This window comes from Megalops cyprinoides, chromosome 3 (genome assembly GCF_013368585.1).
Source record: "Megalops cyprinoides isolate fMegCyp1 chromosome 3, fMegCyp1.pri, whole genome shotgun sequence".
In the NCBI taxonomy this organism is placed as follows: Eukaryota; Metazoa; Chordata; class Actinopteri; order Elopiformes; family Megalopidae; genus Megalops; species Megalops cyprinoides.
Window position 1 is genome coordinate 42,340,469 of NC_050585.1, and position 20,000 is coordinate 42,360,468.

Consider the following 20,000-nt stretch of genomic DNA (forward strand, 5'->3'; position numbering starts at 1 on the left):
GAAACCAGAACGCTGAACGCCAAATCGCTCAATTTGAATCTTGAACGATCCCAGGGCCCCAGATGAGAGCAGGAGCCGTAATTAGCTGAGCGTCTCTCGAGCGGCGCTCTGGGCCTTGTCCTGACGGAACCTTCCGGGGCCTTGGATCACCGCTCTCGACACTGGCATCTGAGAGCCCGTGGGGGGCAGGTGTGGAGATGGGGGCGGGAAGCGAGGGGGGTGTGGGGGGAGGTAAAACGCCCACCCCCCCATGGTGAGGACAGTGACGACGGTGCCAGGTCACAGCGCTGCCCCCTTTTTTGAGTGTGGAAGAAGTACAGGGAGGGAATTAAGGAAGTAGGGCGAGGGGGTCGGGGTGCCCGCCGCCTCTGCTGGTGTCCATTTGTTCTGAGAAATATTTAAAGAGGGCTGGAGTTTGCGGGACGTGGCTAAGATTAGGCAGAGAGCGCGTGCGGTGCTGAATTTTTCATGGCGACGAGATGTTGCGGTTAAATAAAACATGGGAGTTTAAATAAAAATGAGCGGATATCGAGGTGTTTCAGCCACTCTCCTCGCTGTTGGAGGGGACAGTGGCTGATGGCCAGAATAATGTGGGTGTCCTATAATCAGAGGCCTCATATCCCCTGGCAACACCAAATGACAGTGTTGCTCATTGGCCTTTATAATTGACAATTGATATCCTCTGATATTTTAAATATGTGTTAAGTGAAGCCGTTCTTTGCAACAAATCTTACAATTAGAAATATGTGTACTCCAATTCTGTTGATATTCACTGTCTTGTAGCCCCACACTATTGTCTAATTGGATTTATAAACGATAGTGAGCATCTGTGATTGGTTGCCTTTGCGTGTATCTTAGGAACAGAAGAATAAGCCCTCCCTCCACCCCAGTCACCCTCCCTGTTAGAAAGCACAAGTGTGCCCTGGAATCCAGGCACTTAAAAGCTAAGCAAAGTAGATTGTTGTGGATCCATCAGATCCTGTGGATCCAACATAAGACAGACAGATATCTGTCCAGAGATCTGTGACTGAGGCGATCCCACAGTATGACCCAGTTTGGCGTAGTGGTAAGGAGCAGGGCTGTAACCCAAAAGTCGCTGGTTTGATTCCCTGCTGGGGCACTGCTGTTGTACCCTTGGGCAAGGTACCTAACCCACAATTGCCTCAGTAAACCTCCAGCAGTATAAATGGATAAACTAGCAACCCAATTAATTCACTCGGGATAAAAGAATCTGCTAAATGACAGTAATGTAATGTAATGCAATGTCCTAAGATCTCTGACTGAGACGTTCCCACAGTGTGGCGTCTCTAGAAGGCCACGTTCCACCTCTCCTCGCTGGCTGTCTGCTCTCCATCAGGGATTTCCCCACATCTCTCAGACCCCTGTAGCTATGTTGCGTCCTCTCGCCTGGGCCTGCCTCTTCATCACGCCTCTCCCGGCCGCCAGACTCCAAGCCGCGGGCCAGGGGTCTACATTATTAATGGCTGGTCCTGCCGGCGCCCTACCCCCCGGGGTGCGCCTTCGTGGCTCCCGGCGCGGGACGCCTGTACCATAAATCTCCTATAAAGGATGCTGTGAGCGAGAGGAGGGGGTCACCACGGAAACGGGGTAGTCAGTCGGGGCTGAAGTGTCAGTGATGCATGGACCCAAAATGAAGCAGGGAGAGAGAGACAGAGAGAGGGCCTTTTTGTCTGAGTTTTCCCTCCACTAAGCAAACACTAGCACCTTGTGAAGAGCCTGATTTGGAAGCTGCTGGCCTTGATGTTTAAACACTCTTTAAGAGAGGGTGTCTTTTTTCTGAGCTGCTATTGCTGATCCGTAAATCACAGCTCTTTCGGTTCCCCAATAAACCAGACCAGAAAATGGAATAGCAGGGGTTTTCCCATTCTGCATTCGTACCCCCACCAAAAAAAGGAGGCAGTAGGTTGTGCTGGAAGTCCCCATTTCGAGTGCAGGACGGGTGAACACTGTGCTTCTCACGCTGTGGATGGGTGTGGTTTGATTTAGGCGTGTCCCACCAGGGTGGGTGTGGTTTGAAGTGCTGTGGGCATCCTGAGAGGAAGAGGAGGAGAAGGAGGAAGAGGGCTCAGATTACTGCATTTTTCCCCCATTCCTGGCTTTCACATGCAGGACCAGTCTCACACCTCTCCCTCTCTGTGTTTAGAGGAAGTGTCAGCCTGGAGATCCTCTCCTCTTCTCTGACAGACATAAGTCGCGCATAATGTGTTATTGTTATTGTTTTGAGTCTGATTTCTTGATCTTGGGTTTCTACCTAGTACAGGGCACGAATCTTTCGTGTTGTTTTCGTATTACACTCCTTTACAATGTTGTATGTTCAGAAGATGTTTACCGAAGCAGTTAAGGTATCTTGTAATGGCAGTGTTTAACCTGCATCCTTTGGTTTACAAGCCCAGCTCCTTAACCTCCACACCTCTTCCGGTTGCCATGGTTTCCTCTGTGGGATGGAACAGGACTCCTGAGCTTTTGTCACATTCTCATGTCAGACAACATTCTGGGCTGAGGTCCTGGCTCACCGCGCGCGGTCATTAACAATTTAATGGCACTCGTCTGACCTCCCATTCGGCCCAAGCTGCACCCACTACCCCTTGCATTTCTTCCCTTCAGGCTATCTGGCAACCCAGCCGGTTAAGTAGAAATAAAATTAGATTTGCAAGAGGTAAATGCTCTCTCTGTATCGCGTGTATGTCTGCTGGGGGTGTGTGTGAGGTGTGTCTGTGTGTGTGTGTTTGTGGTGAGGGGGTGTGAGTGTGTGTGCATGTGCATGTGTGTATGTTTGTGTGTATGTGTGTGAATGTAAGTGTGTGTGTTGGGGGGATGTCTGTATATGTGTGTATGTCTTTGTTTGTGTGTACGTCTGTGTTAGTGTGTGTGTGTCTCTGTTAGTGTGTGTGCGTGTGTGTGTGTGTATGTCTGTGTTAGTTTGTATGTCTGTGTTTGTGTGTGTACGTCTGTGTTAGTGTGTGTGTGTCTCTGTTAGTGTGTGTGCGTGTGTGTGCATGTGTGTACGGTGGTGCAGTAGGAAGGGATTCCCTCAAATCTTTCCCTCTCCATCACCGCCTGCTTTGCAGCGTTCAGCTGCAGCACGTGCCTCCAATCAGCATCTCCACGCTGGTGTTCCTCGCTGTACGGTCCCCTCAGCTGGGTGATTCCGCTTTGTGTACATAATCTGAGGCCCCGGGGCCGGCGTGCAGTGGTAACAAGCGAGAGAGAGAGAGAGAGAGAGAGAGAGAGAGAGAGGGAAAAAAACTGTTTTATATTAGTCTAATACAGCGGCAGACAAATGTTCCCCCGCGCCGCAGAGGAGTGAATTACACACTTGATGAAGCGCGTTAGTATCGCAGCGTGTTGCTTTTGTTCGGGACACGACGCGTGTTCGAGGGCCCATTTCTCAGCCGGAGAGAGGAGCATGACAGGGACTTCCCCGGGAAGGGAGGGAACGCCGTGAATAATGAACGAGCCGAAAAGAAGGGCTTCGTTCACAGGCGCTCGCCGCGTACTACGCGCCAGCAGGGAGAGGAGGAGGAAAAAAAGATGCGTGTAGAGCGAATACGTGAAGAAGTGGCGCACGTGATTGGACAACAAGGGACTCTTTTGACACCTTTTGTCTTACAGAGAGACTGAGGGACAGTTGCAGTTAAATTACCTCTTGGCGTTGAGGCTTTTAACTGTGGAACTGAGAGTAAGTCGTTGCTGTGCTGTAAAGGTGGATCAATAGCCACAGGCCTCTGGTACTGCTCTGCCTCAGCGCTGTGGTCGCATGCAGTTCTGCTAAGATAATGACATTGTGGCATGTAGGCACAAATCTACATATAGATAATTAAAATCGATATGAATGATGTTCTTGTTTTACACATCTACTGTTATTAGTATGTCATAGCCTGTTTTTAGTCCATATCTCAACTCACAACAGCATCGTAAAAGACTTGCTTCCCTATGTCCTTGCTTGGCAGTTCTACCAGGCCTAGGATGGAGTCATATCTTCCTTGGCCTGTGGGCAAAAATGTATTACATTACATCTATTAATAATAATTTTGTACGTGTTGTCAAATCCCCTCTGTGACGTTTTCGAGTTGTCCTGGACAGACAGACGGACTGTACACCCTTCTGATAGGGTGCAGAGATAATAACTCCGCACTGCCTCCATCTGCGGCCCACCCTCTCCCCCCCCCGCCCCTGGGAATGGGGGCTTTGTGGTCTCTCCGCTGCAGATCAGGACACCCAAGCTGCCGTTGCCCCAGGCTCTCTCCTCCAGCGCTGAGGAAAGAGGGATTCCCTCTTTACATTTTTTCCCCCAGGAGAGCTGTGAACGAAACCGCTCCCCTCTCCACAGGGCACTCCCTCCCTGAACCCACATACGTGTCTTACCATCAAAATCTGAGTCATACGCTCACCCGGCTCACCAGCAGCTGAGCTTTCTGTCGGATCCATCCCCACGTCAAGGGGAATGCAATCTGAGCAGGTGGATTTTGAGAGGATCAGGATTGCTCTGATAGGCCGCGGGTAGCTCTTTCTTCTGCAGCGGGATCCAGGGAGGAATAGAGGCAAATTCATGGTACGTTGACTCAACAGGTATAAACTGACAGGAATGAGAGCTTCCAAACGCAAAGTCTGTGCTGATCTATTCAGAGTCTATGCTGAGTGTCTGATGATGGATTGTGGGCAGGCACTGTAGAATTCCTTAGCTGGAAAGCACCAGGGCTCCCACACAGGCCTCAGGAGCTGATCCCATCCTGACTGGCATCTCTGGGCAGTGTGTCTCTCCCTCTGGCACACTCCTTGAAAGGAAGCTGGCTGACTTTTCTCACGAAAAATTAAACATAAGAAAATCTACAAAAACAAATAATTTGTTTCTTCACAAAAAAAAATACCAAACAAAAGAGTCAGCAGGTGGTGGAACAAAATACAAAATAGCAGACAGACAATTTAACAATTAACAGTTTTGCCTGTGTAATTACTATATAATTACTTGATTTTTAACAACTAAATACCTTCCATCTGCACTGGTATGAAAAACAGAGGTGCTGGAGTCAGGAGCACACCATGACACATCAAGTCAAACAACCAGCGGCTAGAGAGAAGTAACATGAAGCCCTTGGGAAAAACCCAGTGTAGTGCAGTGGTACAAAGCAGTGCGGGTAACCTGAAGGTTGCTGGTTTGATGCCCCGGGGGGTTCTGTTGTTGTATGCCACTTGACCCAGATTGCCTCTGTAAATATCCAGCTGCATAACTGGATCGCATGTAGAAAGTCCCTCTGGATTGAGACCATCTGCTAAGCAATTGTAACGTAACTGTCTGGAATACGCAGTGGAAAAGCGGTTGAGCTGTGAGCTTGACCTCTTAGCTGGTGCTGGTCATGTTCCAGCTCCTCCGTGGAGTAGGGAAAAGGGAGCACGGAGTCTGTGTGAGCTGTGTGACTCACAGACAGGTGCCTCTCAGCCCTTCATACTTTCCCTGCTCTGTGCTCAGAATCTCTGTGCATTTAGCTGATCTGCTGGGTGAAATCATCAGGCCTGAGTGGGTGTGGTCATGTTGTAGTTACGGTATGTACATAGTTATTACATTACATATTACATTATTGTCATTTAGCTGTTTACATAGTTAGTGAATAACATAGGTTACTATGTTATCAATTTAAACAGTTGTGGCAATTAAGTACCTTGCCCAAGGGTACAACAGCAGTGCCTCTGCAGGAATTTGAACCAGACACCTTTTGGTTATGAGCCCTGCTCCTCATTACTATGCCACACTGCAGCCCCCAGTTTATGGAATATGTGTAGTTACTCATGGTATTGTATTGCTCAGTGTTTTCCATGCAGTAATACTCATGTAATTATTTCTTTGCAATAGATTGCTGGAAACCTGCGTTGTCATTCTGTCTAACCCGTATGTCTAATCTATGACTTTCATGCCTAATCGTGGTGAAATTTAATTCCCACCTTAATTTAATGAAAGTGTGAAATCATAAATGTGTTACTGCATTTGGCCGGCTGGGTTAGTAATTACTTTAACAAATTTTAGTTCTTTCATTGTGTGCCGCAGCAATTTTCAATAACTCCAACCATGCATTTTTTTTCTCAGTTATTTAGTTTAACCTTGTTTTGCTACAAGCAGGAGGAGGGGAATTTTTAATCCACACTGAAAAATGGTTCATAGTCGCAGTGCACATTTATTCAGACTTCCTCAGTGTCTTATATGGTGACTCCAAACAGCCTGTCAGCAGTAATTAGCTGAGGTATAAACAAAAAAGGTGGAGCAATAACACAGTGTGCATGTGTCCCAGAATTAGGTTTAATAATAATCAGATACTAATTAGCCATCATCTTCTGGAAGGCTGAGAAATCTAACTGAAATCTTATCTAGGCCAAATGGGGGGGAGGAGAAGCGAGAGGCAGAAAAAGAGACAGAGAGGGAAAGGAAAAAAAGAAAACAAGGGCTGTGATTTCACTGTCTTCCGGTCGCCTCTTGGCCATCAAAGTAGTTACAGAACCTCTTAGTGTTAAACGTATAAAAGCCCACAGTGGTGTTAAGGCACTACTTTATGGCCAAAGAGACAAACTGGAGAAAACACAGCATGAAAAGTGAGTGAGAGAAAAAAGGGAAAAGAGAGAGAGAAGGAGAGAAATTAAAAGTTCTTTTATGTTCTGGTCAGACAAGCTCTTTGGAGTGTGAGCTGGTGTGCATAGAGCTCTCTCAGCCACTCCCAGAACTAAAGATCTCTCTGTCTGCTCACTCCAACACCTCAATATGGCCCTGCCAGCCAAAAAAATCAATCTCTCACTCATGAATTATTGAAGTGTTTGCCTTCTGCTCCTCAAATATACAAGAGGAAAGCCATGCCCCTTCATCTCTTCTCTTTCTCTCCCTCTCTCTTTCTTTCTCTGTCTTTTTCTCCCTCAATATGCCATTACTCTTTTTTAAAACACTGGCTTTAAAAGTCAGAGGCTTCCTAGGTTCAGTTCGTATAGATCTTTACCTTTTCTTTGAAATAGACTGCTGAGTGTGTATGCTCTCGTGACCATTGTTTGAGTCAACGGTTCAGTCCTACATAATGACAAATTGAGTTTTTTTTTTTTTTGGCTGTATCAAATTAAAATTCAGACTCAAATTAAAATGAGCTCTACTCACACGAGAAAGAATCTCTGTATCTGTATCTGTTTTCTAGTTTCATGGATGGATCTGTTGAATATTTGAAGGTGTGGACATGTCAGTGAACATCATTGAGTTACATTATTACATCACATTTCATTAATTGCAGAGCAGATGCCCTTATCTGAGGCATACATCCATGCTGCTGCGTTTAGAAAGCAGAAGGAACTGAGGCAGTTCAGCTCCTGTGCCTTGCTCAAGGCTCAAGGCTCAACCCCCTGCTTAACAGTCCAGCCCTCTGACCACTTCTAGTTACAGGACTGAAATTACTCTGTGGTTATGTACCAGTACAAAGCGTGTGGTTTTCTTTGCCATTAAATTCAGGCACTTCTGTGTTTGGTCAGAGGTAACAGTGTTTCTGTCTGTCGTCTGTAAAGCGCTCCCTGGCCAAATAAGTGTGTGTGTGTGGCAGTGCAGGTGTAATGCAGCCTTGTGATGGCGTGATGTAATGTTAGCGTACTCCAGCGCAGCGTTGGAGCATTGGAAGCAGGTTAGTCAATGACAGTGTTGCAGGGCAGCAGTGGAGAATCCCATCAGCCCCTGCATCAGAGGCGAGGGCCGTCGCATATTGCAAACCCTGAACAAAGTCATCAGGCTCTCAGATGAGGTCATGCCTTGGCAGGGCGGTGGCCGCCGGGGGCGGAGCACGCCGTGATCTGGCCCGCGACGGAGCTGGAAAAGCCTTCCCTGTGTCAGATGTTAAGCCATAGACAGATGCACCCAGTGTGAGCAGATTAGCTGGAAATGCCCAGAGCAACAGCTGGCATAGGGAGAGCGTGGAGCACTGTGTCCCTGGCCTGGCTTATGCTCCTCCTGTCTCTCATTCCCTCATCCTTGCCTTTTTTCTGTATTCTCAGCAGTGCCTCATGGGCACGATCATGCCGAGATGTAACATCCTAGACAGCGATCGGGGCATATCCTCAGTCTACCTCATACATATATTCTTTAATATCAGCAAATTTCAAACAGTGTTAAAAAAAGCATCCACATCAATCCATAAGGTGCACTTTTGCTTCTCACCCCTAGCCTCAGCAGTAATAGCAATGTATTTTTATTATTATTATTACTACTATTATTATTACTATAATAATAATAATTGTTATAATAATAATAATTATTATTATTATTATTATTATTATTATTATTACTATTTATTACTATATTATTATTATACAAGGACATTGAGATCATTATTGTGATTATCATTCCCCAAGAGACTGGGATTTGATTGACAGATCGTGGCGCCCTGTGTCTTTAGCTGTACTCCAGCTCTCAATTACGACAGTTGAATATGAAGGGCTGATTATGTAAAATAACACTCCCCTCTGCCTTTCTTCATCTCCTGGGTCTGCACGCATCTTGTAAAGTCTCGCAATGTGATATGCCCCCCCCCAGCTCCCTCTCTTTCTTCTTTCTCTCTTTCCCTCCCTCTTTGTTTCTCCATCCCCACCCCCCCGTGACACTGTGTGTGATTGTATGTAACTGTGCAGGGTACCTGAGTGCACGTGCATGTTATTTGTTAATCTCTGTTAGGTCAGAACTCCACGGCTGACTACAGTGTGTTACTTAGTAGACTTAGATGTATTGAAGCTCTACAGATAATGGTGACCCTGCTATGGAAGCTTGCAGAGATATAGGCGTCCCCGGTATGGCATTTAGCCAGGGTGTAGCCATACTAAATAGGCATGATCTGATATGTGGTTATACTCATTTTGGTGTTTAGTGACTGACTGAGGTCAGATTGAGGTGAGCGTTTACCAGTGTTCCTGTGTCCTGGCTGGTACGTGGTTCAATGTGGCAGTAAACCGCTCTCTCAGAAATTAGTTTGTAACATTAAATGACTCCCACTGAAGACCCAAAGAAAGTGGCTGAAAGGTGTATCCATGCTGTAACAAGGAGCTACATGATTTGTGCGTTTTGATGACAGGAGATTGTTTCCACCACTGTTTTCTTATGAAACAGTTACCGGGTTGCAGCTGGCAAGGAACCCACAGCAAGGAAAAAAAACAACACAAGACGAGCCACGGAGTGATTTTTCTTTCTACGGTCTGTGTTGTAAGCTATTTTGAAACTGGCTGCCAAAGCTGCCCTACTGCTGTGTAGAGGCACCGAGAGACAGAAAATGAGTGTGAAGTATAGAGCGAGGGAGGGAGGTAGAGGGAGAGGGAGAGTGGGAGAGCGAGGGAGAGGGAGAGGGGGAGAAGCAGCGTGCTTTCATTCCGGAGAATAAGCAAGCTGTCATGCCCCTGTCAGGAGAGGTGGACCCTGCTATTGGTTTTGGCCATGCAGTAACTGGAAGGTGCCTTGGTGGGGTCCAGACCAGGGCGTGACTGAGGGTCAGATTCTCCTGTACGTTGTTCCTCGCTGTAGGCCCAGGGGAACCCCATGTGTGGATAACTTTATCACCCCCCCCCCCCCCCCCCCCTTCCTGGGGCATTACCCCCTCCCCCTCTGAGAATCGGGTAAAATAACTACTGATGGAGAGACTAACTCTGAAATACCAAAGCCTGAGAGCACGAGGGTGTCCTGTCTGTGTGTGTTAACTGGTGTGTCTTAACTCCCCTCCCTGGTGGGAACACACTGGAGTGGCTGGGAGTGCTTGCGGAGGTAAACCAGCAGCTCAAAGGAAAACCATGAGAAGGACCTTGTGAGTTGCTTGTTTTCCTCCTGCCTGTTGCCCTCTTTTCACGGCGGCTCTGGGGCATTAAACACGCTGGGGTGCACACCAGCCTCCAGCCTCACTTCATTCCCCGACCCCCCCCCCCCCCCCCCCCCCCCCCCCCCCCCCCCCCCCTATACTGGCCCAGAGTTATGGCAGCTTCTCACATGGGGGCATGTCCTATTGGCCCTCTTGCCCCGCCCCCTTGGGTTTACCCAGCCCACTTCGTTTCACTTCTCTCTTGGCCTAAGAGTGGCGGAAGGGCAGACACACCCAAGGTAAAAACTGCATTTTACTATAAATAACCATGCAGTGACAAAAATTCCCCCTGACCCATAATAAGCACAAAATTGCAACAGCTCCTGCCTGCATGTTTAGAGAAAATATTTGCAAAAACCCATCCTGTATGAACATGTGATATTTAAAAATAGAAATATATTTAAGTTCATTGGTAACTAAGTTATTTTTCCATATAATGTAGGTGTTATAAAGGTACTATGGCTAGATTATTATAAAGGCAAAATACAGGGAGACCAACTAACAGGTATCCCCAAGAGACTGATATGCATATGTATGGTACTCAGTTGTTTATGAGAGTGCATTACTTAGGTCTGTACATGCACACACCCATGGGAAAGAGAGAAGGAATGAGAAATGAGAGAGGGGTTGAGAGAGGGAGTGCAGGAGAGGTGGATGAAAAACATGCTACCTGGGGAGGAGGGAGGGACAGGGGAGGGAAAGAAGAGAGGGATGAGAAAGAAAGAAACCCTGGTGTGCGAAAGAAAGAGTACATACAGTGCATAGAGGATAGAGAATGAGAATGTAAAGGAAGAAAGGGCAGCAGCCAAGCTTCTCCTCCCTCTCTCTTTCTCTCTCTCTCTCTCTCTCTCCGTCTCTCCCACTTTCTCCCTCTCTCTCTCTCCCTTTCTCCACCCCTCTCCATCTCTCCCTCTCTCTCTCTCATTCTGAGAGCTGCAGCCCCTTCATAAAATATTAATGTTGGTTGTGCTCAGCACCATAATTGCCATCTCAGCCCCTGAATAATTTATGGGCTGCACCATTCACTTCGTCTCATTTAGTGATAGTGCGGGTAACACCATACAAGTAGATGGCAAATGCAGTAATAGCACTGTTTTGCATTAAGTAGAAGAATTAGATTACCCAAGAAACCAGTCTTTCTCTCTTCCTTTCTCTCCCCTTCTCTCTCTCTCTCTCTGTCCCTCTCTCTCTCTCTCGCTGTCTCTGCTTCTGCCGTCCCATGCTATGACATCCATACTTCCCCCTCGTTACAAATATGCTAATTAATGAGACGTTGATAGGCCTTTGTAGTCCTGGTGGAAAATAAAAAAAAAACAAACAGGCAACACTGGCGTGTTTGGAGACACCCGCGCGTGTAAACAAGCGTGCTCTTTTGATCTGTAAACACGCATCGCACTGTTGCGCTCATGCGGACTGGTTTAAGTCATGACAACAGGCTTGTTTCATGTTATTTACCAGCCATCAGTCTTCCTATTGGAACAACAGCTGTAGCTGAAATGTAGCACTGTAGATGCGTGTGTAGAAATAACCTTTTCTTACTGGTTCAATATGAAACATATTAGGTTACTTGCTGTGAAATGAATGCTACATTAGTAGGTAAATTGCTGAGAGGAAGCGTCAAACATTCCTTATCGAACTTTTACCTTCACTGAACTGCAAGCGTGTATCACACGATTGCATGCAAAATACGAAATCACATATTTAAAGCACAAAAACTATAGCTGACCAGGGATGGATAGCTCTTATTCTTTCACGGTTTCTCCTCACCAATGTGAGCACAACCAAACATATCTTCATGGTGAAGGAATTACTGGAATAATGAAGTCATTTGAGTACCCCTTGTGTTCTCTTAAACAAATAGTGTCATATCCTCTTCATATAATCATGCACTTTCACTGTGAATACTGTATGCAAGAGGGCAATGGAGATGCTCTATCATTTTGATAAATGAAATATGAAATTGTCATTATTGCATCCTGGTACTCACGCTCCCATCCAGAGAAATATAAGAAACGAGAAGTAAAAATGACAATGCAATTAAAATGCAATGAAATGAATGCCACTCAGATTAAAGAGCAAGATGGTGAACCGAATCTGCACAGTGGAGAAGTGATGGGTTTACTAGACAGCTGCATGATTGAGATCATTTTCAGGCATCGAATAAAGCGTGAATAGAGACGAAAAGCTCAGTTAAAAGAGCTCTGGCTTTGAATAAATAAAGTTCTTTGTGTATCCTCAGTATTATCTCCAGCTCATAACACCAGTTCAGTTACAAAATGGGAATTTCCGTTTGTTTCCCTGGTTCGTATCTGTATCTGTTCGACTTCCCCTCCTTGCGTCTGTTTTTAATAAATGCAGAGAACAATTGAAGGCACTGTCATTGGTCAGTTTTTACGTTTGAAATTCTAAAATTTCTTTGTGTGTGTGTGTGTGTGTTATCGAGGACTACACAGAGGACATGTCACTGGGAGAGGAGGTCTCTATGGGGTCAAACTCTATGTCAATTTAGGGAGCCAGCCAGCTGACCAGATGTGACCCCCCAGACGCAGAGGTCAGAGGTCAACGTGTCTGAGGATTTCATTAACCCTTTGTCTGTTACCACTCCCCCCCCTTCCCCCTGGACCGCCTCCCTCCCTTCAGTCAGAGCAGTGGACTTGTCACTCCCTCGAGGAGTTAAAGTCCACACTGCAGCATCCACCGCTCTAACATTCAGCAGTTCTCTGAAAGGACCCGGCCCTGCAGGAAACTGTGGGGAAATACCACCAATGCATTCACTGTTTTTTTCTCTCTCTCCCTTTCTCTCTTTTCACTTTATTCTGTCTTTCAGTGTCTCTTTTTTACCTGCACTCTCTCTCTCTCTCTCTCTCTCTCTCTCTCTGCACATCTCTCTCTCTCTCTCTCTCCCATACACACACACACTGTCAATCTCTCTCTGTTTGCCAGAGGTCAGAGGAGCTTGTGACAGGTTGAATATTTTGTGAATCATTAGTTTTCTACAACTACCTCATAATCCACTTCCTGATCTGCTGAACTCCGGAAATTGAAGGTCGGGCCCTCAGTTATGATTCCACCAGCCGGGGGACACCAATACAGTAACAACACCCCCCCCCCCCCCCTTCCCTGACCAGCGACGGCACCCCTCCCCCCTTTTTTCATCCAGCAGCTATAATAATTGCCTTCTTTAATTGGAGGGCCCTTAACGATGCATGACAGCACTATCCAATCAATTCTGAAAGCATAAGGTGTCTGTCTATTGTGCCCTACGGAAGGGACATTGTGTACTTTAATATACATTATACCGGTAAGAGCACGTCCTCTCTCTGTACTCCACACTCGGGAGAGCTCTTCAGAGCGGTAATGGAGCTTGTCAGGCCGCGCGGGTCAAACGCGCGACAGAAACACAGCCATTACGCCCTTCATACCAACCACCTCCCTCTACCCGCACCCGGATACATACATTTATATGGTTATTCATTTCCGAGCGTCATGGTGTGCTCAGTGTTAATGTGTGTGTGTGTGTGTGTGTGTGTGTGTGTGTGTACATACATATGGAGTAAGTCTGTGTTTGTGCATGTGGGTGTGTGCATCTGTGCACACATAGTGGTGTGTGGATACGTTACATTACATTATTGTCATTTAACAGATACTCTTATCCAGAGTGACTTACATAGGTTACAATTTTATCCAGTTATACAGCTGGATATTTACTGAAGCAATTGTGGGTTAAGTACCTTCCCCAGGTACAATTGCAGTGCCCCAGTGGAGAATTGAACTAGCAACCTTTTGGTCACGAGCTCTGCTCCTTACCATGTTTATACATACGTGCATTTGTGTAGAGTGTATCTGAATGTGTATATCTGACTGTGTGTGAGTGTGTCTATCAGACTGTGTGCATGTGTATACATGTGGTAAGAGTGTATGTGAGAATGTAAGTGTATGTATTTGAGTGTATGTGTGTATATGTATGTATATGGTCAGAATGTGTATGAGTGTGTGTATGTGAACCTGTGTGTGAGTGTGTGTGTTTGTGTGCATATGTATGGATATGGTCAGAGTGTGTATGAGCGTGTGTATGTGAACCTGTGTGTGAGTGTGTGTGTTTGTGTGCATATGTATGGATATGGTCAGAGTGTGTATGAGCGTGTGTATGTGAACCTGTGTGTGAGTGTGTGTTTGTGTGCATATGTATGGATATGGTCAGAGTGTGTATGAGCGCGTGTATGTGAACCTGTGTGTGAGTGTGTGTTTGTGTGCATATGTATGGATATGGTCAGAGTGTGTATGAGCGCGTGTATGTGAACGTGTGTACGAGTGAGCAGACAGTAAAGACGCAGACCCTGGGCTGCAAATCCGCCCTGGACATGGTAGTTTTTGTAGAGGATTTAGCGCAGCTGAAAGTGAAGCAGAGGTGTCACCCGGGGGCTTAAGCCCGGCGTTAGGAGGAATGCATCGCTCTCTCCTTTGTTACTGACACCCCGAGACAGCTGGAGGAGGGGGCGGGAGAGCCGAGGAGGAGGGAGGGGGAGAAGAGGAAGGAGATTAACCCTATTAAACCGACGCTGTGGAGGGAGCGAGAGGCGGCGAGTAAGCGCTTTACTCCCTGAGTAATTGCCGCCGGTCGACATCAAGGAGAGCCGCGTGGCGCTCTCGTCCCTGCGTTGGGGACCCAGACAAAGGGACCATCCTTTTAATTAGGGTGTCCGGTCCTTCGGCCGGGGATCTGTTTCGACCTGGTCCTCCTTCAGGTGGCAGCAACAGGGGACGTGGGTGTCGCTTGTCTCCCGACCTTGTGAGCCGGCAGCGCGGGCACCAACGGACAGGAACCCTGTCAGGGAGGAGGGGCATGATGCCGAGTACCCCTTCCTGTGTTTTTTTTTTTTTTTCCTCATTTTCGTGATACTACCATTACAGGCCTCCTACAGATGACAGATTCTGACCTGATGTCAGTGTGTCTCGATAGCGAAAGAAGAAGAGGAAAAAAAGAAAAAAAAACCAAAGCAGCTGCTCTGAGTGCTCGGGCAGACAGATGACAGGCTGCATTACATCCAGATTACAGCATGTTTAGCGCGGTAACCTTACCCCTCACGCAGATACAAAGATACACTTGTGTGTCTCCCTGCATGAAAGCAGATCTTCGTTGCGCATGCAAGCGGCGTCAAAAGGCGCCAAGTTCTGAGTCAAGACAGGATTCTGAAAAGCCCCAGGAAAGGCCAGAGGCTTGGGGGAAGGGGGTAGCCTAGCGTGATACGGTTCGGCGTGGTTGGAGGATTCTGGCTTGGGGGGGATGCGGTGGGGGTGGGGCAGTGGGGATGTCTCTATTGAGTGGTAATTAAAAAGAGGCAGGGGTGACTGGATATCAGCAATTTGCGCGAGTAAACGAAGAAAAGTTCTGCTAATTAAGTGCTTCCCCCGGCTCCATCGCCATGGCGGTAACCGGTCCCGTCACACAGCCGGTTGCTGCTCTGACCCCCCCCTTCCACCAGTAGCCTTGTGGCGTAATTGCTGCTCAGTCCGTGCTTGCGGCCCGGGGGGGGGGGGGGGGGGGGGGGGGGGTGAATGGGGGGATGAAAGGAGGCGAGAGGGATGGAGGCGCCATCCGACCAATTAGCTGCACGAAAGCGAGAGCTGTGAGAAAGGGCAGGGGAACGGGCGGAGCTCCCCCTGTGCTGGTTTACCTCCCACATGGAGAAACAGCCTCTAATCGTACCTCATCACCTCCAAGCCCTCGCATACCTCTCACCAGCTACTCGGGCCTGCTTTTCTCCTGTGGATGCTGTGCTGTTCTTTATAATGTGCTATTTTTTTATGGCAGGTTCCTCAGTCGTGTACACAGTGCAGCCTAGCAAACCGCTTGTGTGTCCCACTGTTTCTCCTTCTCATCTCATGACAGCGCTTGTCTGAACTTTTGGCCATATGAGATTGAGTCCTAGCAAAGTCAATAACCATTGCAAAATGTAATCAGAGTTTAACTTTTAAAAGCTGGTTGAGTGTACCTCCTGTCTATTTCAAGTACGCAGGCATTTTCTGTGTTCACAGAACACAGGTGTAAAAACATACACACAAACACACACACCCACCCACATACAACACACAGTCCCTCTGTGGAGTTGGCTGGCAGTCAGACACTCTTGGGGGTGGGCAGGATGAGGTGGTGGTTGCCGTGACACCTTAACTCGGATGGGCGGACTGCATACGCTATGAGGCTGGACACAATGGCCGTGTCAGCCTCCCTCTGGCTACCCTGCTGAAAGCTCTCAGAGGCACTGAAGTGCGCTCCCTGCCTGATGCAGCCCCCTCCCTGAACCACCGTTGCTCCTCATCAGATTGCGCTCCACTCGCTCTCTGGGTTTTATTGGTTAAGTAAACTCTGGCAGCAGGGCAGAAACACCACGTCAGGAGAGTTTAATGCCTCATCTGTCCCCCTCCATTGGTGAGATAATGCATTTCAGAGTGTTGCAGCACACAGCCCTGCCTGTGTTCTGATCTTAGATGCAGCATACTATGTGCATCTAATCCACTCTGGGGAGTTTTGAGAAACTGGCACAATTTGGGGTGTTGTTCTGCTCTTTTAATCTGTAAAACAGCAATAAACCATTTAAATATTCCACTGTCACGAGTTTGTGAGGAGGACACAATAAGTCAGTCAGTTTGGCTCTTCTCTGGAGCGAAGGGACAGGCTAAATTTATTTGTTATTTTTATTATAAACTGTTCTAAACGGGTCATACAGGAAAGGATACAGATCCAATAGAGAGTTTTTTGGCGCCAGTGTAAGGTCAGTGTAAAAGCACACCCCCTTCTGACTGTGTTAGAGCAGACAGTATTAAGCAGTCTTAGGGGGGCGTGGCCTGGAAGGGTGGGGTCATGTGACAGCTCTGATGGGGTGCAGAGATGTGTCTCTCTCTCTCTGTGGACATGGATTGCAGGGTTGATTACCTGCTGCTGCGGTATGCGCTGCACCAGCACTGGCATTCACACACACTGTCCCAGCATTCCTGAGTGCCTGAGTGCCACACCACAGACAGGGAGCCCTGCCTGGGGGGGGGCACACCTCCGCTCCTGACTCTCAACAAAACACTGACTGTGTGTATGTGTGTGTGTGTGTGTGTGTGTGTGTGTGAGAGAGACAGAGAGAGAGACAGTGACTGTGTGTGTGTGTGTGTCTGAGAGAGAGTGACTGTGTGTGTGTGTATCTGTGTCTGTGTGTGTGCGCGTGTGTGTCTGTGTGAGGGAGATTGCAGGCCTCAGGAGAGGTCCAGGCTAGGATGGCCCCCAGTGACTCTGTCTCTTTGAGAGACATTTCCTCATAAGGCCACGCATCAGTTGGCTGTCAGGCTCATCACTGACCTGCGACAGATGGTCCTGCTCTTTATTTCAGTGTGTGTGTGTATAGGGGAGCGTATGCCCGCGTCTGTGTGTGCGTGCACCCAAACATTTGTTGTGTGCATGTGCGTATGTATCCCTGTGCATATGTGTGTGTGTGTGTGTGTGTGTGTGTGTGTGTATAGGAGAGCGTATGCCCGCGTCTGTGTGCGTGCACCCAAACATTTGTTGTGTGCATGTGCGTATGTATCCCTATGCATATGTGTGTGTGTGTGTGTGTGTGTGTATAGGGGAGCGTATGCCCGCGTCTGTGTGCGTGCACCCAAACATTTGTTGTGTGCATGTGCGTATGTATCCCTATGCATACGTGTGTGTGTGTGTGTGTGTGGGTTAGTGTGTGTGTGTGTGGGTGTGTGTGTGCGCGCGTGTGTGTGTGTGGGTGTGTGTGTGTGCACGCGTGTGTGTGCGCGTATCTCTGTGTGGGTGTGATTTTGTTTGTGTGTTTGTGTATTGGGGAAGGCTGGTCATTGCTGGGCGTTATAACGCAGCCACTCTCCAGGACAGGGTGTAGGTTAATGTCAGGGGCATCCAGTGTCTGTGCCCTTTGTGGTGGCCAGTAAAATGGCAGCAGACACAATGTCACAAACCAGGCTGACAGGGCCTGTGAGAGAGGGATGTATATCACATTACATTACATTACATTACATTACTTTACATTACATTACATTAATTTAGCAGACGCTCTTAATCAGAGCGACTTTCAGCACAAAAGTACGGAATTGTACCCATCCAAGATGAATGCACAACAGTGTCAGACCAGGCTAGCGACGCTCACAGACCAGTGAGTGTGAGCATGACTCTTTTCAAGCCCTGCCAGAAGTTAACCTGTGCAACCCGACTAGACAGGCTGCTACATCCAGCTCAGAGCGCAGACCCTGCCTCGCTCACTGCTGCTCTTGGGCTGCAGCGCTAACATGATTTGCTGGAGGAAAAGCTGTATAATTATGGGGGGAGGTAAAAGCTTTGGCTAACTCGAGCTATGATCTAATAACGTGATGTAGCCTAGCTTTGTTGCTCTCTCAGAGGAAGGGTGAATGTTTGCCGCTGGTCAGATCACGCCACTGTGCAGGATGTCTTATCAGAGCTGTGCTCATCAGAGCGGCTTTGTTCCCACAAGTTATGTGTCACACTGTGCCTCGGCTCTCGGCGGACATCACCACCGAAGAGGCTAATGGGGCGCAGTAGTTGTGGGCTTTCGCTGAAACTTAGGGCCGTAATGTCTATATTTGTATTTTTTATTCATGGCTGAAGTCTGCAGTCATGATTTCTGATTGTGGAGTTAAGAGAGGGTGAAGTTTTTATAGAGAAAAGTATATTTTCTTATTTTCTCATTGAGAAACACCTGTTAACTGTCACAAACTCGCAGGGAGCGGGACATGCCTCCTCCCCTTGTCTGATTTGGTATGTTTGTGCAGCGGTGGGTGGAGTTTGGGAAGCTGCCGGTTGACGTGAAGGCTCTTTTGTGTCTCTTGCAGGTTCTTTCTGAAGTTCTTCCTGAAATGCAACCAGAACTGCCTGAAGAATGCAGGGAACCCGCGGGACATGCGGCGGTTCCAGGTAAGGAGGGCCTCTGGTCTCCCCACACCTACATGCACACACACACACACATTTACACATGCACATGCCCAGACACACGCATGCACACACACACACGCACTCTTTCTCACACAAACACAAACACACATGCTCACACTGTCTCTCACATAAACACATACAGAAAATCACTCTGTCTCTCACACAAACACACACACTCACACATGCACATGTTCATCCACACACATACACTACCACCTGCGACTGAGGTGGTAACCATGCCAGTCTGTGGCAGAGTATCTGCATGTTTCAGGTGCAGAGGGTACGGTAGAGACGATGCAATCAGGAAGTTTAGAAAGCATGGTAAAGAGACGATCCAATCAGGAAGGTTAGAATGCATGGTAAATAAATCATTCAACCAGGAAGAGAAAAATCATCCCTCCCACTTGTCCTACTCGCTTTCAGCCCCATCTCCCCTCTCCTCTTTTTTCCCCCAAATTCTCTGTCAAGCAGCGGAACAGAGTGTTTGCCCTCTTTCCTTTCCCTCCTCCCTCCCTCCCCTCTCTTCTTTTCTTCCCCGATCTCTCTGTTAAGCTCTGCTGAGTGTTTGCTATGACAGGTGACGTGTCCCGGTTGTGTGCCGACGCCGGCACGCTGACACTGCTAATGTATGCGCCGCTTATTTGCGTTCCCGGGCTGCGCCCCTCTTCGCCTGTCAGCGTGACGGCGGGGGTGACGGCACGCAGGGGCGGAAGGACACACGCTCTGCATAATCACGCAGCTGTGTCAATTACACCCTCACCTCTACAGCACGCCGACGGCCGCGTCCCCGCTTTGCAGGAATGGTGTGTAGCATGTGTAGAACAGGGACCGGAAAACTCCACCACTGCTACACAGGAAAGGCCACACCTGGATTTACAGCCATCCTGGGAACATGAGCCCTGCACACTCACACACAACCATGCACACGTATGCACGCATAACCACACACACATAAACATGCAACCACATACACGGACATGCACGCAGACACACGCGTGCGCACATGCATGCACGCATATGCACACACCTACACACGTGCACATACTCACATGGACCTACATATCTCCCTATCCACAAACACACATGCACACACATACACAAACACAACCGCATACAAACACACAAACATACACATACATCAACACACATGCACATACAGAGAACTGCATACCCTGCCT

The 20,000-nt window shown here is 48.0% G+C and overlaps 1 protein-coding gene across 4 annotated transcripts in view; it reads left to right on the forward strand.

Moving 5' to 3' along the window:
- LOC118774858 (transcription factor COE1-like) overlaps nucleotides 1-20,000 on the forward strand; it is a 142,981-nt gene that overhangs the window by 74,365 nt on the left and 48,616 nt on the right. For all 4 annotated transcript variants that reach the window (XM_036524410.1, XM_036524408.1, XM_036524409.1 and 1 more), the window contains exon 7: nucleotides 18,723-18,804. In XM_036524410.1, coding sequence (XP_036380303.1) covers nucleotides 18,723-18,804 — 82 coding nt within the window. The remainder of the gene's footprint in view (nucleotides 1-18,722; nucleotides 18,805-20,000) is intronic.